This window comes from Medicago truncatula, chromosome 8 (assembly GCF_003473485.1).
Source record: "Medicago truncatula cultivar Jemalong A17 chromosome 8, MtrunA17r5.0-ANR, whole genome shotgun sequence".
In the NCBI taxonomy this organism is placed as follows: Eukaryota; Viridiplantae; Streptophyta; class Magnoliopsida; order Fabales; family Fabaceae; genus Medicago; species Medicago truncatula.
This window is the reverse complement of record NC_053049.1, coordinates 7,237,418-7,256,060: the sequence shown is the minus strand read 5'-3', so window position 1 is coordinate 7,256,060 and position 18,643 is coordinate 7,237,418. Positions and strand designations below refer to the sequence as shown.

General features: G+C 31.3%; 2 protein-coding genes across 2 annotated transcripts; both read left to right on the top strand.

Annotated features, from left to right (window-relative positions):
* Positions 1-8,127: 8,127 nt before the first annotated feature.
* LOC11424347 (S-adenosyl-L-methionine:benzoic acid/salicylic acid carboxyl methyltransferase 3) lies at positions 8,128-10,079 on the top strand. The gene is made up of 4 exons (XM_003627235.4): positions 8,128-8,313; positions 8,550-8,954; positions 9,065-9,322; positions 9,548-10,079. Exons 1-4 carry the CDS (start codon positions 8,239-8,241, stop codon positions 9,881-9,883), a joined length of 1,074 nt encoding a protein of 357 aa, XP_003627283.1. The 5' UTR covers positions 8,128-8,238; the 3' UTR covers positions 9,884-10,079.
* A 398-nt stretch (positions 10,080-10,477) lies between these two features.
* Positions 10,478-14,803, top strand: LOC11422017 (S-adenosyl-L-methionine:benzoic acid/salicylic acid carboxyl methyltransferase 2). Its single transcript, XM_003627234.4, has 4 exons — positions 10,478-10,628; positions 13,024-13,428; positions 14,100-14,357; positions 14,439-14,803. The coding sequence occupies exons 1-4, from the start codon at positions 10,554-10,556 to the stop codon at positions 14,781-14,783; spliced, it is 1,083 nt and encodes a 360-aa protein (XP_003627282.1). The 5' UTR covers positions 10,478-10,553; the 3' UTR covers positions 14,784-14,803.
* The last annotated feature ends 3,840 nt before the right edge of the window (positions 14,804-18,643 follow it).

The window sequence follows — 18,643 nt, the reverse complement described above, 5'->3', positions numbered from 1 at the left end:
TGAAAACGAGTCACGAAACTTCATTTGATTCGATCCGTATGAGATACCAACTTCAATCGCGCATTGAAACCGTAATCCCCTTTTCAAACCCTAATTTCTTCACCCAGAGATCGCAATTCGTACCAACCATGAGAATGAAGGATTAGAGGGTAGTTACGTCATTTTACATTGCCCTCATCTGAAGAGGGGCATTTTCGTCCATTCCCATGCCCATATAGCTAACCTGTCAACTGAAAACCGGTTATACGTTGCCACGTCAGTAAACAGATGACCTGGATGCGTTTAACTGGGTACAAGGACCAATTTTTAAGTGATTAATAATTGCAGGGTTTGTTTGCAAGAATTAGTGATTGCAAGGACCAATTTTTAAACGACCCCTATTTGCAGGGATCAAATACATATTTAAGCCTTATTATTATTATTATTCATGTTGTTGATGTTGTTGTTATTTATTCTTGATTATTATGATATTATTGTCATTGTTTTATTTCATCAAATTAGTAGTACATTGAAGAGAAACCTTGATCACTCTTGACCAAATCTAAAGGGACCACGAAATAATTTTTTGGCAGTACAAGTGAAAAAAATATGGGAGTTGCTCGTATAACATTTTAACCAAACACATTGAGCTAGCACAAAACATTTGAAGGAAAAAGGATGTTTTTGATATTCTTAGGCAAGAAGGCATTTCTCCAAGCCCTAATGTCCCTCATCCTCAACAACTAAAAAAGCACAATTCTGGTTAGGACCCAAAACTTTATTGTACAAATGAGTTCGTTGAAATTATAAGGCTATGCTTGGATCAATCGAAAAACAATTACATGTCTTGCCCTTCCATTGGAAATTGTAAACCTTTTATACTATGGAAGCCATGACAATATTCTAAATGATGCATTGTATAACAAAAATATACTAATAATAAATACAAGTTTATTTTAATTATTTATTGTTGTTAAATTATACTTTTCTTTACGTTTTGTGCTTTATTCCAAGACAAGATAGTCAAAAAAAATTGTCTAATTTTGGTTATGCTTTGATGCTAACATTTTCTTTTCAATGGTGTTGTAATCCATATGTCTAATTTTAGGCTCCCGAGTTTTTTAAGCCCCGTGATAGGCCTCATATTTTTATTTTTGAAAATATTTTCATACGTCAAAATTCGTAAACATTCTCTCGAAGTTTAAGTGGTATACAAATGAAGAGTCATAGTTCATGTTGTAAGTTTGATTTCAATGCTAGATATTTTATTGGTTATTTGAACCTTAAATTCCTTTTGTCTTCAGATTCCTATCAATCGAATTCGATATCGGTTGTTATAAATATATTAAGACAATTAATGTGTAGTTAAAATTTGTAAAAGTAAAAAATTAATTTATATTTTTATCATTTCAATATTATTGTTATTTTATGATCTCTAACAATTGGTAAATAATGTCTATATTAAATATTATTTTCAACACGCACTCGCGCGTATGTGTGCGCGCACCCGCGCATGTTTGCCTCTACTTCCTAGCCATTGCGTCTCAATTGTTACGTGGGTTTCAGGTATATATTTTAGTCTATGTAAAATTTTCTGTTAACATTTTTAATCACTCTAAAAAACTTCATCGTCATTTTAGTCCATGCAAAAAATATTTGCCTGCATTTTTTGTTACTAAAATGTCAAGGGAAAATGTTACAAGGACTAAAAAGTAAGACTTCTTTTTGTAGGGAATAAAACAAAAAGGAAAATGTTAACTAGTGCCCCAAAACATTGATTAAGGAGTCAAATGTAGCAAATATTATATTGAAACTTGTGTTGTCAACTCCTCAAAAGCAGAAAATATGTTATTTTCACTTTAAAATTTCCTTTTTAGTTTTTTTTTAACTAGAGGGCACTGGAACACTAGTTAACATGACTCAAACAAAAAATATGTTCATGTACCCGATCAAAACATTCAATTTTCTGCAGAATTTACTTTAACCATTTTTCTGTTTAGATCTGTAAGGAAAAAAAGTTACCATTTCAGAAACTTATGATTTTGCTAATCAAATTGCTTAGTCAATTGTAATTTTCTTATCAATCCATTAATTAATTGATTAATCTTTAATTGATTAATAGAAAAAGGGAAATGTTAACCGGTGTCCCTGAGACACTTAAGGATATGAAAAAGAAAATTATATAGTAGTTAATGCATTGAAATTGTGTAATTAATTTATAATAAAGTCAAAAACAGTTTCCTTTTATGAAAATAATTCTCTTTTATGGTATGCTTAACCAGTGCTCCGGGGGCACCGGTTAGTAGGACCCATAGAAAAATATGGTCAAATTATGTTAAATTAATAGTGAACATTGTCAAATAGATCATCTATTATAGGACGAATGAAGTATATGACTTTAATCAATTTCAATTAATATATATATATATATATATATATATATCTTAGCGTCCCTTTCTATATTTTGAGCAAGATTCACGTGATTAGCTCACAACAATTTAGCAAAGTAAACCAAGACCAATTTATTAGTTCAATGTCTCTTTATCAAACACATGACCCTAATCTCTTGGACAATTAATGTCATCACTAATTTTTTTCACAACTAAATAATCTAGTATCTCAAAAAACAATTATTTTGTAAACAAGAATTCTATGTCAACTTATAAAATCTAAGGTTATGGAAGTGAGTTCAACTCAATGGACGGGTGTATGATATTTCTTTTAACATTGTTTTTTTTTTTTTTTTAATATGAGTATTGTATACTAAAGCATCGATAAAGGGTGTGTTTGGTAAAAAGAAGTTATAAGTCAGCTGATAGCTGACAAGCTAGCTGATAGCTGGTGGCTGATAGCTGATAGCTTATAGCTGAAAAGTTAGCTTATTAAAATAAAAAAATATTTGGTAAAATTAGTTGTTCAAATGGCTGATAAATATAAAATGACGTATAAGGACAATCTTTTTTTATAAATCATATATACATTTTTTTATTAATTATTGTATTTCTTTTTAAATGTTTAAATTTATTTCAAAATATTTTCATCTCCCAAATGATAAATGTATTTATGAATTCAATTGACATTTTTTATTTAACAAAACTTTCTTTTAATGAATTTTACTCAACTAAACTTTCTTCACCCTTTATTGTAAATTTTATATAAAATTATTTATTATTGAATTAAGAGTATTAAGAGTATGTAAAAAAGAAAGTGAACAAGAAAATTTGAAAAAGATTGTGGGTAGTTTTTTTTTAAACGTGGTCAATTGAATAAGAATGTGGGTAGGTTTTTTAATTAAAATTAAATTAAACTATATTAATAAAAGGTTAAAATTGGAAGAAAATATAAAAAGCTACCAGCTATAAGCTCAAAAGCTATTTGAAATAGTTTTTCAAAAAACGTTATAAGCTCATGAGAAAAGCTTGGTACCAAACACATCACATTTTCATCCAACAAACTTATAAACTAGCTTTTTTGTGTTACCAAACACAGCCAAACTAACAAGAAATCAATTAATAAAGTAAACTGCATGTTGTTGAACAAATTGTAAGAAGTGCTAAAAAATAAGTTAAGATAGTATGAAATAATGAATTGAAGCAACATAAGAGACAAAAGCCTATAAAAGCATCTGATGTGAGAGAGTACTTGGATTATAAAAGTTTGTTTCAGGCCTCATATTTTTATCTTTGAAAATATTTTCTACGTCAAATTTCGTAAACATGTTCTCTCGAAGTTTAAGTGGTATGTAGATGAAAAATCATAGTTCATGTTGTAAGTTTGATTTCAATGTTGAGTATTTTATTGATTATTTAAACTTTAAATTCTTTTTATCTTCAGATTCCTATCAATCGAATTCGATGTCGATTGTTCTAAATATATTAAGACAATTAGTGTGTAATTAAAATTTGTAAACGTAAAAAATTAATTTATATTTTTATCATTTCAATATTATTTTGTTATTTTATGATCTCTAACAATTGGTAAATAATATCTATATTAAATATATTTTCAACACGCACGCGCGCGTATGCGTGCGTGCGCACCCACACTTGTTTGCCTCTACTTCCTAGTTATTGTGTCTCAATTGTTATGTGGGTTTTAGGTATATATTATAGGTTAATTAAGTAAATGCTCCCTATAAATATTTTGAATTTTATTTTTAGCCTTTACAAAAAAGTGCATTTTTTTAGTATATATCTAAAATTTTCCGTTAGCATTTTTAATCCCGTTAAAAAATTTCATCGTCATTTTAGTCCATGCAAAAAAAATTTGCTTCCATTTTTTATTACTAAAATGGTAAGGGAAAATGTTACAAGGACTAAAAAGTAAGATTTCTTTTTGTAGGGAATAAAACAAAAAGGGAAATGTTAACCCGTGCCCATTGGGCATTGTTAAGGAGTCAAATGTAGTAAGTATTATATTGGAACTTGTGTTGTCTGTAACACCCCGTTTCCCAAAAATCAATTAATTAATAATTCATGCATCAGAGTAATTCCCAAACGGGCATGTCACACTACATTTTCAAAATTTCTTAAATAGAATATAAAATCTATTTAATAAACATCCTTCAAAGTCATTACTAAATTTGCAGCGGAAAATTTGCATCAAAACAACGATAGCAATAGTTTAAATCTCCATAATTAAATCCTTGGCATAAAGCCTTATCAACATAAATTCATCAACCATAGGGCTACGTCAGCAACATTCAAATTTGATACATAGGAATGAAAAACAATAAGAAAAATCCCATCCCGTACGTATCAGAGCCCTAGACACTTTGAGCCACCACTTCTAATAAACTTCAATACCTGCAAGTTACCCATACGAAGGGCAACAATTCCAAGCAGAAGGGGTGAGATTCACAAACAATAATAATAGATATATAAATCAACAACTTAATTAAATAACGTAATAAGCAACTTATACTTCAACAAAAATATTCATACTTCTTCAACTTTAATAACTCTTACTAAATCAACCAACAACGACAACAACAACTCGACCACAACAGCTATATCTCCCTCAACAACAACAACCACAACACAACCTACAACAACGACAATATCACCATCAACGACAACGAACAACGAGGTACTATTTTCAACTCGTTGAATGACTAAGCATTCCGGGGCATAAGCCCCAACAAATTTGAATGATGAACATTCCAGGGCATGAGCCCTCAACAGATTGAATGACAAGGCAATTCAGGGCATAAGCCCTCAACGGTTGAATGATTAACATTCCAGAGCATGAGCCCTCAACAGATTGAATGACAAGGCATTCCAGGGCATAAGCCCTCAACGGTTGAATGATTAACATTCCAGAGCATGAGCCCTCAACAGATTGAATGACAAGGCATTCCAGGGCATAAGCCCTCAACATTTGAATGACAAAGCATTCCAGGGCATAAGCCCTCAACGGTTGAATGACGAGCATTCCAGGGCATGAGCCCTCAACGGTTTCCTAATCATGAAAGGACTCGACTTGTGTATATCAACATACAACTCAACTACGACAACGACTGTGCATAATAACTTATGACTTACTCCCCAACTTGGCCAACATCAACAACCTATGACTCCGTTACTTAGAACGACAACTTGCAACCTTACAACCTGAACTAACATCTTGTATAATCTAATTGAATGCATTTATGCATAAACCAACAATCAACAGCAAATCATATTCAATTCAACAACATATAATAACAAGCAGCGAGACAACGACCATAATAACCATCATATACAACGAGTAGGACTCATATCAACATCTTTCATAATATATAACTATCTCCTCATTTGTTCATCAACCTAAGTCGATGTCATTAAACATTACAAACGTCCTCTCTGAATCTCCGTATAATCAAGAATAACTACTCTCCTACCTCAAGGGTCTACTCATATCATCACGTGCGACAAAAGATCGCAAAATCCTAAACAAGGCTTCTGAAATGGGACAACTCGCGAGGCGAGAGGCTCTACTCGCCATGGCGAGTTAGTGTAAAATACTCCCCATTCCATTCTGACACCATTCCAAGTTCAATCTCCTTCTAAAACTTTGCCTAATCATTAGGGTACATGTTCAGGCCCTCATAAACACCCAAGGTTGAACTCACAGCTCAAAAACACAGAATCTTGCAAGCTCTCTGCCCACACTCGCTATGGCGAGTAAATTTGTTCGCCATGGCGAGCTGCGAAATGCAACTCGCGAGGCGAGTAACTCCTGCTCGCGAGGCGAGCTATGATCTTCATCACTCGCTATGGCGAGGATCATCACTCGGGAGGCGAGCGATGAATAACAGTACGGCCAGGTTACAGTTTTTCTCAAAAATTCACCCAAACCCATTGTTCTAACCTTAAAACTGATTCTAAACGTCAATATATGAAACATTTAAGGTCTGTTCATCGTTTCTACATCAATTCACCCTAATTCCATCATTTAATCATCAATTCTCATCATAACCCTAATTCCCAATTCTTCAAATTTATTCATAACTTTTGTTAAAACATAATCAGAATCATATACACTAAAATTAATGTAAGTTAGCCTCACCCTTACCTTAGATAATCGAAATCGCAGCCCTTCTTGGTTCTCTTCCCTTTTCTTGACTCTTCTCCTTTTTCTCTGTTGTACGTGAAAACTGCTTCCCCCTTCTATTTTCTATTTCTTAATAAATATAACCTCTCAATATTCCTTAACTCCTCTTATTTCTATTAAATTCTAATTTAACCCCCAAACTCCAAAATAAATCCTAATTCTCACTTATTCTATTAAATACTAAAAATAGCCATTTAATAAAATACACCACACCACAAAACAACATAAATGATTTAAAAATCATATAAAGGACTTTAAATAACTAAAAATAATTAAATAAAATTGGGGCGTTACATTGTCAACTCCTCAAAAGCATAAAATATGTTATTTTCAATTTAAAATTTCCTTTTTAGTTTCCTTAACCAGTGCCCTGAAGGCCCGATTAACATGACTCAAACAAAAAATATGTTCATGTACTTGATCAAAACATTCAATTTTCTGCTGAATTTACTTTAACCGTTTTTCTGTTTAGATCTGTAAGCAAAACAAATTACAATTTCAGAAACTTATAATTTTGCTAATCAAATTGCTTAGTTAATTGTAATTTACTTATCAATTCATTAATTAATTGATTAATCTTGATTTTGTTCGTTGTATATTAATAAAAAAATATAGTCAAATTATGATAAATCAACGGTGAACATTGTCAAATAGATCATCTATTATAGGACGAAGGGACTATGTGACTTTGATAAATGACTTTAATCAATTTCAATTAATATATATCTTAGCGTCCCTTCCTATATTTTGAGCAAGATTCACTTGATTATGCTCACAACAATTTAGCAAAGTAAACCAAGACCAATTTTATTAGTTCAATGTCTCCTTTATCAAACACATGACCCTAATCTCTTGGACAATTAGTGTCATCACTAAAATTTTTTCACAACTAAATAATCTAGTATCTCAAAAAACAATTATTTTGTAAACAAGTATTCTATGTCCACTATTAAAAATCTAGGGTTAAAAGTGATTTATTCCTTGAGTTCAATTCAGTATTGAGCAAGTAACGAAAATCATTAAACTTGAATGTCGATTTATTCCGTGTCGGTTGTTACAGAAGTGAGTTCAATTCAAGTTGGTTATGGAGCGATGTATGATATTTCTTTAGTAACATTTTTTTTTTTAATATGATACAAAAGCATCGATAAACTAACAAGAAATCCATTAATAAAGTAAACTGCATGTTGTTTAACAAATTGTATCGAAGTGCTAAAAAATAAGCTAAGATAGTACTATCAAATAATGAATTGAAGCAACATAAGAGACAAAAGCCTATAAAAGCATCTGATGTGAGAGAGTACTTGGATTAAAAAAGTTTGCTTTCGTCAACGAAAAAAGGAAAAAGACAATAAAAGCATGTGAGGTGACAGAATATCTTGATCAAGAGTTTAAAATTAAGGGTGTCCAAATTTTAATTGATATTTTTCAGTGTATGACCTGTGATTATGACATTATTTTTTTTTAAGTCAATGTTAGGTATTATTCTAGTATAGTTCAATTTTTATTTTTTTTTGAGGAAAGTATAGTTCAATTTTTAGTGATCACGATATCATTATAACATCACATCTATATATGTGTTAGTTGTTTGACCTATCATTAAGCACACAAGAACACTCCATCAAAAGACTTAGAAAGGAAAAACTAAAGCTAATAGAAACAAGAATGGACCTGGGGCAGGTAGTGCACATGAATGGAGGTGATGGAGAAACAAGCTATGCAAAAAACTCATTTCATCAGGTATTAGTTTTTTTTTTTTTTGTTTAACAACAAATTTTATTTAAAAACTCAATCCCTACTCAGGACGAATAGTACAAACTAAAACATAAGATGTTAGTTAATTAGTTAATGCCTATGGTTAATTTAAAATGAGTAATTTTGTTATCATTTGAATCCATACCATGAAAGATTAGTTATGAAAAATTAAAAACTATTTTTAAGTGATTTTAAATATTTTCTTTATTATGTTGTTGTAGGGAAATGCAGTTTCTTTGACAAAGCCAATAAGAGATGAAGCCATAACAAGCCTCTACTCCAAAACACTTTTCAAAAGCCTTGCAATTGCAGATTTAGGTTGTTCTTCTGGACCAAACACTTTGTTTGTGGTATCAGATATTATCATGGTTGTGGAGAAGCTTTGCCAACAATTGAACCATTCATCTCCCGAGTACAAGATATTTTTTAATGATGTTTCTGGAAATGACTTCAACAACATATTTAAGTCACTTGACAACTTTAAAGAGAAACTGCAAGATGAAATCAAAACTAAAATGAGTTCTTGCTACTTTTTTGGGGTTCCTGGTTCTTTCTATAGTAGAGTTTTTCCTAATCGAAGTTTACATTTCATTCATTCCTCTCACAGCCTTCAGTGGCTATCAAAGGTAAATATTGTTACCTGATTTTTTATATTGTGTTTCTTGTATATTTTTGTGTGCCGTTTCTTAATTTATACCTTAGGAAACACCTTGTATTTTTTATGGGGAATTATTAGGTTCCGGAGGGTATAGAGAACAATAAGAGCAACATTTACATCAACTACACAAGTCCCTCAAATGTTGTCAAAGCATACTATGATCAATTTAAAAGAGACTTCTCGGTTTTTCTCAAGTGTCGTGCAGAGGAACTAGTTGAAGGGGGTTGCATGGTTCTAACAATGCCAGGAAGAAGAAATGAAGATCCATGTGACATAAAATATTGTTGCTACTATTGGGAGCTTTTAGCTGCTGTTCTTAATGGCATGGTCTTAGAGGTATATATATATAAGCATCCTATAAATGAAAAAGAAGTCTTCCTATAAAAGATAAATAACCTATTTATCTGGCTCCTTAGAGCATAACTTCGGTTAGCAGGGATATTACATTGTTATATGCAGGGATCGGAGTTCGAACCTAAAACACTCTACTTAGATTTTTATTTAGAGTAGAAGTTGATTTGTGTTAGTCTATAATATGAATATGGTTTTTGTATGCAACAGGGGATTATAAAGGAAGATCAAGTGAATACTTTTAATGTCCCTCAATATTATCCATCACCATATGAAGTTGAGTTAGAAGTTCTCAATGAAGGATCATTTGCCATCAATCGTTTGGAGTTGTTTGAAGCGTATGTAGATGGTTCTAATCATCATGAATATGTATATAATGCTGCACGATTAATGAGAGCTATGGCTGAACCATTGGTAGTTAGCCACTTTGGTGAGGATATAATCGAAGAGATTTTTAGCCGTCACCAAAAAATCATAATTGATAAATTACCCAAAGAGAAATTGAAGGCCGTTAAAGTTATCATATCATTGACTAGAAAAGCATAATAAGCAAGAAGTTTGTTTTTTCTAGTTTGTATTATTTTGATTAAAAAAAGATATTGAAAGTCATTGTGACGGATTGTTTGTTTGTAGATACTCATATTTAAAGTGTCTTTCAATGAGATTCAAACCTTAGTTCATCATGTCCGTTCATTAAACTCAATTCGAATTGGTTGGATTGTTTTGCTTGATTTTTTTATAAGTAATTATTTCTAATAAATATTATGCCAATGAGCATTGATATTTTTTGGACAAAAATCATCTTGGAGTCATTTATCTTATTTATTTATAGCATTTTAGTCTTTTTATTTATTTTTTCTTATTTAGGTCATTCATATATATATATTTTGTTCAAATATGTTAATGTGGTTGTGACACTAAATTTCTTACGTAGATTAAGATAAAAAATAATTAAATTTATTTATAGTTTTTATTATAAAAAATATATAAATTAAAGGAGAAGAATATCTACATCTAAAACCCAGCCAATAATGGTAGGTACAATAAAGTTAATAGATATTGTTTAAAAAAGTAAAAATAACAGGGATGGCCCCATTGATGTAGCACTCGCAATAATGGTTAGTGTACACATTACTCAACATATCTTTTAAATGATAGTGCACATTACACAACATAAATTTATATCTAGAGAGAAATAAAGCTAAAAGAAGCAAGAATGGACGTGGGGAAGATAGTGCACATGAATGGAGGCGATGGGAAAACAAGTTATGCAAACAACTCATTTTTCCAGGTACATACATATATACACACACAGATTAGATCGGTTGACTCTACAATTAGACTTTTTTTTATCACTCTATATGATTAGACTTACTCTAAGTTTTACCTCTTAATTATATTACTAATTATTTAACATTTCCCTCTCTTTTATTAATCTAAATAGATCGGGTATTGATGTTATCACCAAGCTTGGGTTTTCTGGTGACTATAGTCATGGTGGTGATTTTAGCATTGAGATGATATTTATTATAGCATTTGCATAACTTGTGTTCGTATTACTTGATGATATATACAACATACCCTAAATAACATTTTTGAACTTTCAAACTTTTGTTTTTCATTTCCATAAAAAAAAAAAAAAAAATCACATATTTAGTTTCTTTTGCCAAGTCAACGTATATTTTTAAGTGATTTTTTTTATATTATGTTTAAAATATCATAAAAACATTCTACAAAAAATTAGTCTAAAATTTATTTTTATAATCCATATTTTCGTTATTATTTTTATCTTAAACTTTTGGACATTTAAAAAATTCATGTTTAATTCATCTCATATAAAAATAAAAATAAAGTACAGGGCAACATTTATAGTTTTTTAAACATGTCTCCTAAAAACCATTAAAAAATATCTATGGTGATTTATCAGTAGAGAGTAAAATTGCTCGCAAGATAGATTTGTTGAACCAAAACAAATTTTAAAATATTTCAGAGATAAAAATATATTTCACCTTATTTTGTATTTCAAAAATAGCATGAAGAACTAATTTATAATGTACAACTACTACAATGGACCACCAACCCCACCACCACCACCCATCACCATAGATTTTAGGTTTAAATATGTATTTTATCCTTGCAATTATGGATCGTTTAAAAATCGGTCCCTGTATTCGCTAATCCTTGCAAACTAGTCTTGCATTCTTTAATCGTTTAAAATTTCATCCTTTGACCCAGTCAATGACTGCCACGTCATTAATTTGATGACGTGGCTCTGGTAATTGGTCAACCCACACGTGAAATGACAATTTTACCCCTATATATCTTCATCTTTTTTTTTTTTTAGGGACCTATCTTCATCTTCTTCTCACCCGTATTCTTTCATTTCTTCTTCTTCTCCAAACACAAATCACAACTCACCCTCTTCTTCTTCTCCTAACTTTCCCATACATACCCACCAATTCATTCACGACATGAACATGATTCTTAAAACCCATCTCCAAAACATGACAATGAACAATTTTACAATGACCAACACTTCCAATTTTCGAACAAGACTTAATTATCAAAGGTAATGTAAACCCATTAGGTAAATGATATATATTAACAGCATAATTATAATACCCATGTGATACATTGGCTCTAATGATAGAATTACATACAAGATTTGAAAGGGATTAAATGGCTTTCTCTAGCTTCCATCAGACACATGTAAACTTTGTTTTCCGATTTCAATTGTTAGAGCCAGTTTTCATGTTCATTTTCGTTACTGTGTTTAAAGTTCATGCCTTCATCGATTAGAGGTTCCACTTTATTCATCTTCAATTTAACAAGTTGGCTCTACATTACTCAAATGATTGAGGTATTAGTAGCTTGCACGGTTAGTTTTATAGGCAACACTGTATTTGATATTAAATTTGATTGGTGTGGGGAAGAAACTTATTCAAGAGGCACTTATGGTGGCCCAATAATTACCAGCAAAACCTTGAATTCAAACCTCTATTTCGGTGTTGGTTTTATGTAAATGATATTGGGTATGTTTGAAAATGTTGGGTATTATTCACGTAGGAGAAATAAGATGAGGATATAGAATAACAGTGCTAGATCTACAGAAAAGAAATGAAGAGAAGAGAAGAGGGTTGAATGGTTTAAGCGTTGGAAAATTGAAGAAAATAAGAAGGATGATGAGGTTATTTTTGTCCATTCTTATGCCATTTTGCTAATTTGATGATCTGACAGTGATTAACTGGGTCAAAGGATGAAATTTTAAATGATTAAAGAATGCAAGGCTAGTTTACAAGGATTAGCGAATATAGAGATCAATTTTTAAACGACCTCTAATTGCAAGATGAAATACATATTTAAGCTTAGATTTTATTATGTATATATATACCTTACACTAACTAGGAATTAGTCGGATAAGATTTAGTTAGTTAGTTAGATAAAAATTAACTTTATCACATGATTTACTTGTTAGTCAAGTAACCTTAGTTAGTTAGCTTAAATCCTCTCTATACATAGGATTACGCCACTTTATATAATTTCATTCATATTCTCTCATTGTTATTCATCTCACACTTAGAGTTTAGCTTTTCAATCCAACAACATATCAATGATTGCATTGAAAATAATTGGTAATTTGTAATGTCTCGCGCCGTGCTAAACATTTTCTTTTTATGTCATTATAGGGAAAGGGAATTTCTTTAACAAAACATATAAGAGAGGAAGCCATAACTAGCCTCTACTCCAGCACACTTCCCAGAAGCCTTGCAATTGCAGATCTGGGTTGTTCTTGTGGACAAAACACTTTGTCTGTGGTGTCAGAAATCATCATGGTTGTGGAGAAGCTTTGCCAACAATTGAAATATGCATCTCCCGAATACAAGATCTTTTTTAACGATCTTTCAGGGAATGACTTCAACAACATTTTTAAGTCACTTGATAGCTTTAAACATAAACTACTTGATGAAATCAAAACTGAAATGAGCCCTTGCTACTTCTTTGGTGTTCCTGGTTCTTTCTATGATAGAGTTTTTCCTGATCGAAGTCTGCATTTCGTCCACTGCTCTTACAGTCTTCACTGGCTATCAAAGGTTTATATTATTATCTGAAAAAATTATATTGTGTTTCTTGTATATTTACACATGCTCTTGCTTAATTGATATCCCTGGAAACACCTTGTTTCTCTAAGAAAATTATAATATGATATAATATGTCCTGAAAATGTTCGATAGAGTTTGTAGAGTTTCCCCTCAATCGTTTTTTATCAACACTTCTAGATATAAATTATTGTCCTAAGTTGTTTTTCGCTTATGCATAATTTTCATATTGTCATTTTCCATTTGATTGTACACACAAATATACGTAGAATCTTATAAAATACTTCTTCTGAAATAAAATATAAACAAATTAAAGCGGTGGTTGAAAAATCAATGCATCTGGTTAAAAATTTGGCTCACAAAAATTAACTCATCAGGTGCCCTTGTTTGATTCATTTCAGAGGGAGTAAGTTTTTATTTAATTAAAAATAATTAGTTTGTATATCTAAATACTCATATCATCGCGTATAGACTAGCTAGTAAACAATTTAATTAGTAACATTTTCATGATTCAGTAACAATTTTCAAGTGTTATTAAATGTCAATTATGTTGTAGTGCAGTGATATACATACATGCAAGCACACGATTGAATCTATAGATGCAAACATATGATATACATATATGAACCTATGTCTAATTGATTTTTATTTGTTTGGTTAATTAGGTTCCCGAAGGTATAGATAACAATAAGGGTAACATTTACATCAGCGACACAAGTCCCTCAAATGTCGTCAAGGCTTACTACGAGCAATTTCAAAGAGACTTGTCGATTTTTCTCAAGTGTCGCGCAAAGGAATTGGTTGAAGGGGGTCGCATTGTTCTAACGATGGTTGGAAGAAGAAATGAAGATCCATGTGACGTGGAATATTGTTGCGACGATTGGGATTTTTTGGCTACTGCTCTTAATGATATGGTGTTGCAGGTATAGACATCATTTTCCTATATGAAAAATGAGTTATATAGGAAAATTATTTGTGTTTGTCCTTAATATTGTATGCTACAGGGGATTATAAGGGAAGATCAAGTGAATACTTTTAACATCCCGCACTATTATCCGTCTCCGAATGAAGTGGAATTGGAAGTTGTCAATGAAGGATCGTTTGTCATCAATCACATTGAGTTGTTTGAAACAGAATCAAATACTTCTAATGATGAAAGTGATTATGATAATGAATATGATGTTGCAGGGTGCATTAGAGCTGTGGTTGAACCTTTGCTAGTTAGTCACTTTGGTGAAGCTATCATTGAAGAAGTTTTTAGCCGTTATAAGGAATTATTGATTGATCAAATATCCAAGGAGAGAATGAATTCCGTTAATGTTACCATATCATTGACTAGAAAATCATAATAAGCAAGAAGTTTGCATTATGTTGTTTATGTTTATGGTTAAAAATAAATTGAAAGTTGATGTGGTGGTTTTGTCTGCTACTCTGCTTGATTATTCTTGTTATAATTACTTTTTAACAAGTGGAAGTCCTACAAAAAAATCCAAATTAAGAGAACCTATTTTTTCATGCATCTTCCGACCTTCTCACGCGCCTTACTTTTGGATTACAAAATCTAAAAAATAGAGGGTTTATTAAAACGCGTTTTACACTTTCATGATGTAAAATCTAAATTCCGATAAGAGAACGTGCAAGAAACAAGTAAGGTGTGATAAAAAATTATCTTTCATTAATTTTATTAGAAATCTTGGCAAGATTTGTTGAAAAGGGAACGAGTGAACGGATGCTATAAGGAGTTTCTTTTCTACTAAAAAATAAACGATGTTCATTCATTAAAATTGATAGAGTACATCGATGCATTACAAATTCAAATTTACCAATAACAAAAAAGAATGAATGTGGAACAAAATCACATCATCCATGTTAATAGCATTAACAGCAAAATATCTAAGCCTATATATATATATATATATATAGTCAATTTGTTATTGTGGTGAGATTTGAATTCTATCTTTGTCGCTTCATTTCAGAACTCTTTTGCCTCAAATACTAAAACAATTACAAACATTCAGTTTGGTTGGTAAATACGTGGGTTTGATAACCCTATTTTCCCATATAAAGTCATACACAAATATATCCTTCATTTGACGGTATATAAAAAAAAAATAAAAAAAAAGAAACTCTTTCATTCGAACTTCACATTCCAATCATATGTTCATCACCATATGCCACTGTTCCATTTCATAAATAAATAAAACTTATCTTTTGAAGCAATAGAAGATCTATTAATAACTTTTGAAGCTAGATGAAATCGGAAATAGGGAACTTCTACGGTGCAGTTAGAAAATTAACTTTTTGAAAAAATTATTTTGTTTAGGCAATAGTATAACTGTCGATGTCATATCAACTAGTGTCCTGTTTGTGAACCACTCTAAAACTAAACTTTATCTTATTACAAATCAATCCTCATACAAAATATTAAGAGGAATTTCAATCTTAGTGCACAAATGAAAATCTATGTCTAATTTTGATTTAATCAGGAATACAATTGCAATAAGTAAAGATATAATAATACATCTTATGGGAAAATGTCTAATACGCCATATAATCTGACGTGACATGAATTAAACGCACAAATGATCAATGATTCACCATTTAACGTCACCAGAAAATCATTTGCATGACTTCACCATAGAATTTTCCTATATCTATTAATCGTGTAGAATGAGAATATGCTTGTTGAATCAAGTAATCCAAGAAACATGTTAAGTTCTGTCCATTTGAATTAATAAGGATCAAATTGATTCGTGGTTTTGTTTCCTTGACATCTAGGTCGATATTTTTAAGAAAAAATCAATGGTGAAGTCCCATGTATATATATATCCTTCATTTGAACTTCCAAATCTTCACGATGTCACTCCCATATCTTGGATATTAAATAAATTTTATATATCATTTGAAATAATAAAAAATCAAGGAAGAAAGAGACTGAAAATAACACAATACGGGTTTTTTATGTCATGATGCAATTTGAAAGTAGTGTAGGTTAAAAATATTTAACTAATATAGGTAAAGCTATCTACATATATTTTTCTTTCTTTTTATTTTTTTGACAAATAGTCTAGTGAGTGTAGAGAAATGGATGATTTTAAATTTAAATTTTTGTGAGGTTGTGTTAGATCCAACCTCGATTTTTAAGATGGTATTGTAGCTGTTGTGAATCCGGTTCCAAACTCACACCAATGAAATAAACATTGATGTGTGGAGCAAGAGATAGTGGTAATCAATGAGAACAAATGGTCTCCAAACAAACAACAACAAAGCAGCCCTAGACTAGTGTATAGCAAAACCACACAAAGAGATAACAAACCATAAACAAGATAAGTGATAAAAGGAAGAACAAAACACCGAGAAGATTGTTGACCCAGTTCAGCCAATATGGCCTAATCTGGGGGAGAGAGCAGCTCTCCAATCCAATATGAGAAAGTGTTACAAAAGGTTACAAGAACTCTAGCCTTCAAGCTTTACACATGAACAAACCCTATATTCTACCCTTTGGTGTTTCCCCACTCTCACAATATGAACCCTAAAACCCAAGGTGATTACAATGTTTTTCCCAACCCAAGAGACACTCTCAACAAAGACACTCAACCCATTGGTTCCCTCCTTTGCTATCCAAGTTCTCTCTCTAAGCTCTTCCAAGCTCTCTTTCAAAAAAGCACAAGAACACAATATATACTAGTCTTCCTCTGAAGAAATCGTGCCACGATTTCCCAAGATCGTGTCACGATTTGCATCTGATCCAAGGTAGACAAGTCCTTATCAGGGATACTTAACGAGCAAGTTTCTGAATCGTGTCACGATTTTCCAAGATCGTGTCACGATTTGGCGTCCTGCAAACTAGCTCATGGCTCCCTTGAAATCGTGTCACGATGCCAAAATCGTGTCACTATTTCTCTGTTCTTCCAGACCACAAATTTGAAGTCAATATCAACAGTAGCCTTATTAAGATTCATTTGGCCACCTGCTATCAGGTTTTCGCTATCAAACCACCCACCATTTATGTCCAGGAACCAAGTTTAACAGTGCTGATTGAGAGGGGTTGTGTTAAAAGTCTCGTATCGAATAGGAGATGGTCTGACAATATATTTATAAATGGGAGCAATTATCACCTCACAAGCCAGTATCAAATATTCTTTTAGTTATCTATTAAGTTTGTTTCTTTTAAAGACTTCATAAATACTCCCTCCATCCCAAAACGTAAACAAAAAATGGTCAATAAAAATTAATGTATTTGATTGACGAAGGGAGTAATGTTTCGCCCACCACCCCACACACACAACGCCCCTGCATGCATGCCACTTTAACTTTTTCGTCCAAACGTTATCTTCAGCTTTAATTCAAAGAGCACATTTGTTAGAACAAATTTAAACCATTTCCTTTTTTAGGGAGGTTCAAAACCAACTCTCTTTTTCTTTTTTTATATGAATGAAATGAAAGGGGCAAAATCAGCTTTAATTCAATATCTTTTTGCTTTATTTCACATCAAATACGCGTCATGGGCCTACTTTGGAATAAAATAATATTTCGAATATCACATTATTGCAAATATAATAACATAAACAACTACAGTTATCCCTGTGTGTTTAAATTTTTTGACTAAATAAGTTGGTTAAACTAACTAAATAGAGAATCGCCCTGCTATGATCTTGTTTGAATCATACTCTAATCAAATTTGTTGTGAATCAAGTTGAACCTATTCAATTGGAGGGATTGTACTCCCTCCAATCACTCTTTCAAGTTCATTCATTAACTCGTGTTGTTGGACTATAGTTTAGATACATCAATTCATTAATGAACTTAAAAAATGAAAATTTGCAAATTTATTCATAACAATGATTAGAGGATAGTAATTGCATTTCGACTAATTCAATCAGATTTCATAATTTTGTATATTTATGTAGTATTTCACAATTTCTATTAGTTCTTTAGTTCAATTAAAGCATCCACAATAGAGACATCCGTTTTTTTATACTTAAATGAGTCTCATGTATAGATATCACTTATTTATAATTGTTTCATAGTAGTATCTAATAAGAACTTAATCCCTCCAACCCAGCATCTCATAGAAATTTCTTAAATGAGACTTACTAATCAACTATCGATAACTTTATATCATTATATATTAATTTTTTGGTTAATTAAGTTTTTGGTCCCTATAAATATCTGCAATTTTGTTTTTAGTCCCTATAAAATTTTCCGT

What these genes read in the sequence shown, in the direction of transcription:
- LOC11422017 (XM_003627234.4), top strand. Translation starts at nt 10,554, where the DNA reads ATGGACGTGGGGAAGATAGTGCACATGAATGGAGGCGATGGGAAAACA. An exon ending in GTCTTCACTGGCTATCAAAG is followed by an intron (nt 13,429 to 14,099) that starts GTTTATATTATT and finishes TTGGTTAATTAG; the next exon opens with GTTCCCGAAGGTATAGATAA. An exon ending in TTAATGATATGGTGTTGCAG is followed by an intron (nt 14,358 to 14,438) that starts GTATAGACATCA and finishes TGTATGCTACAG; the next exon opens with GGGATTATAAGGGAAGATCA.
- LOC11424347 (XM_003627235.4), top strand. Translation starts at nt 8,239, where the DNA reads ATGGACCTGGGGCAGGTAGTGCACATGAATGGAGGTGATGGAGAAACA. An exon ending in CAAAAAACTCATTTCATCAG is followed by an intron (nt 8,314 to 8,549) that starts GTATTAGTTTTT and finishes ATGTTGTTGTAG; the next exon opens with GGAAATGCAGTTTCTTTGAC. An exon ending in GCCTTCAGTGGCTATCAAAG is followed by an intron (nt 8,955 to 9,064) that starts GTAAATATTGTT and finishes GGGAATTATTAG; the next exon opens with GTTCCGGAGGGTATAGAGAA.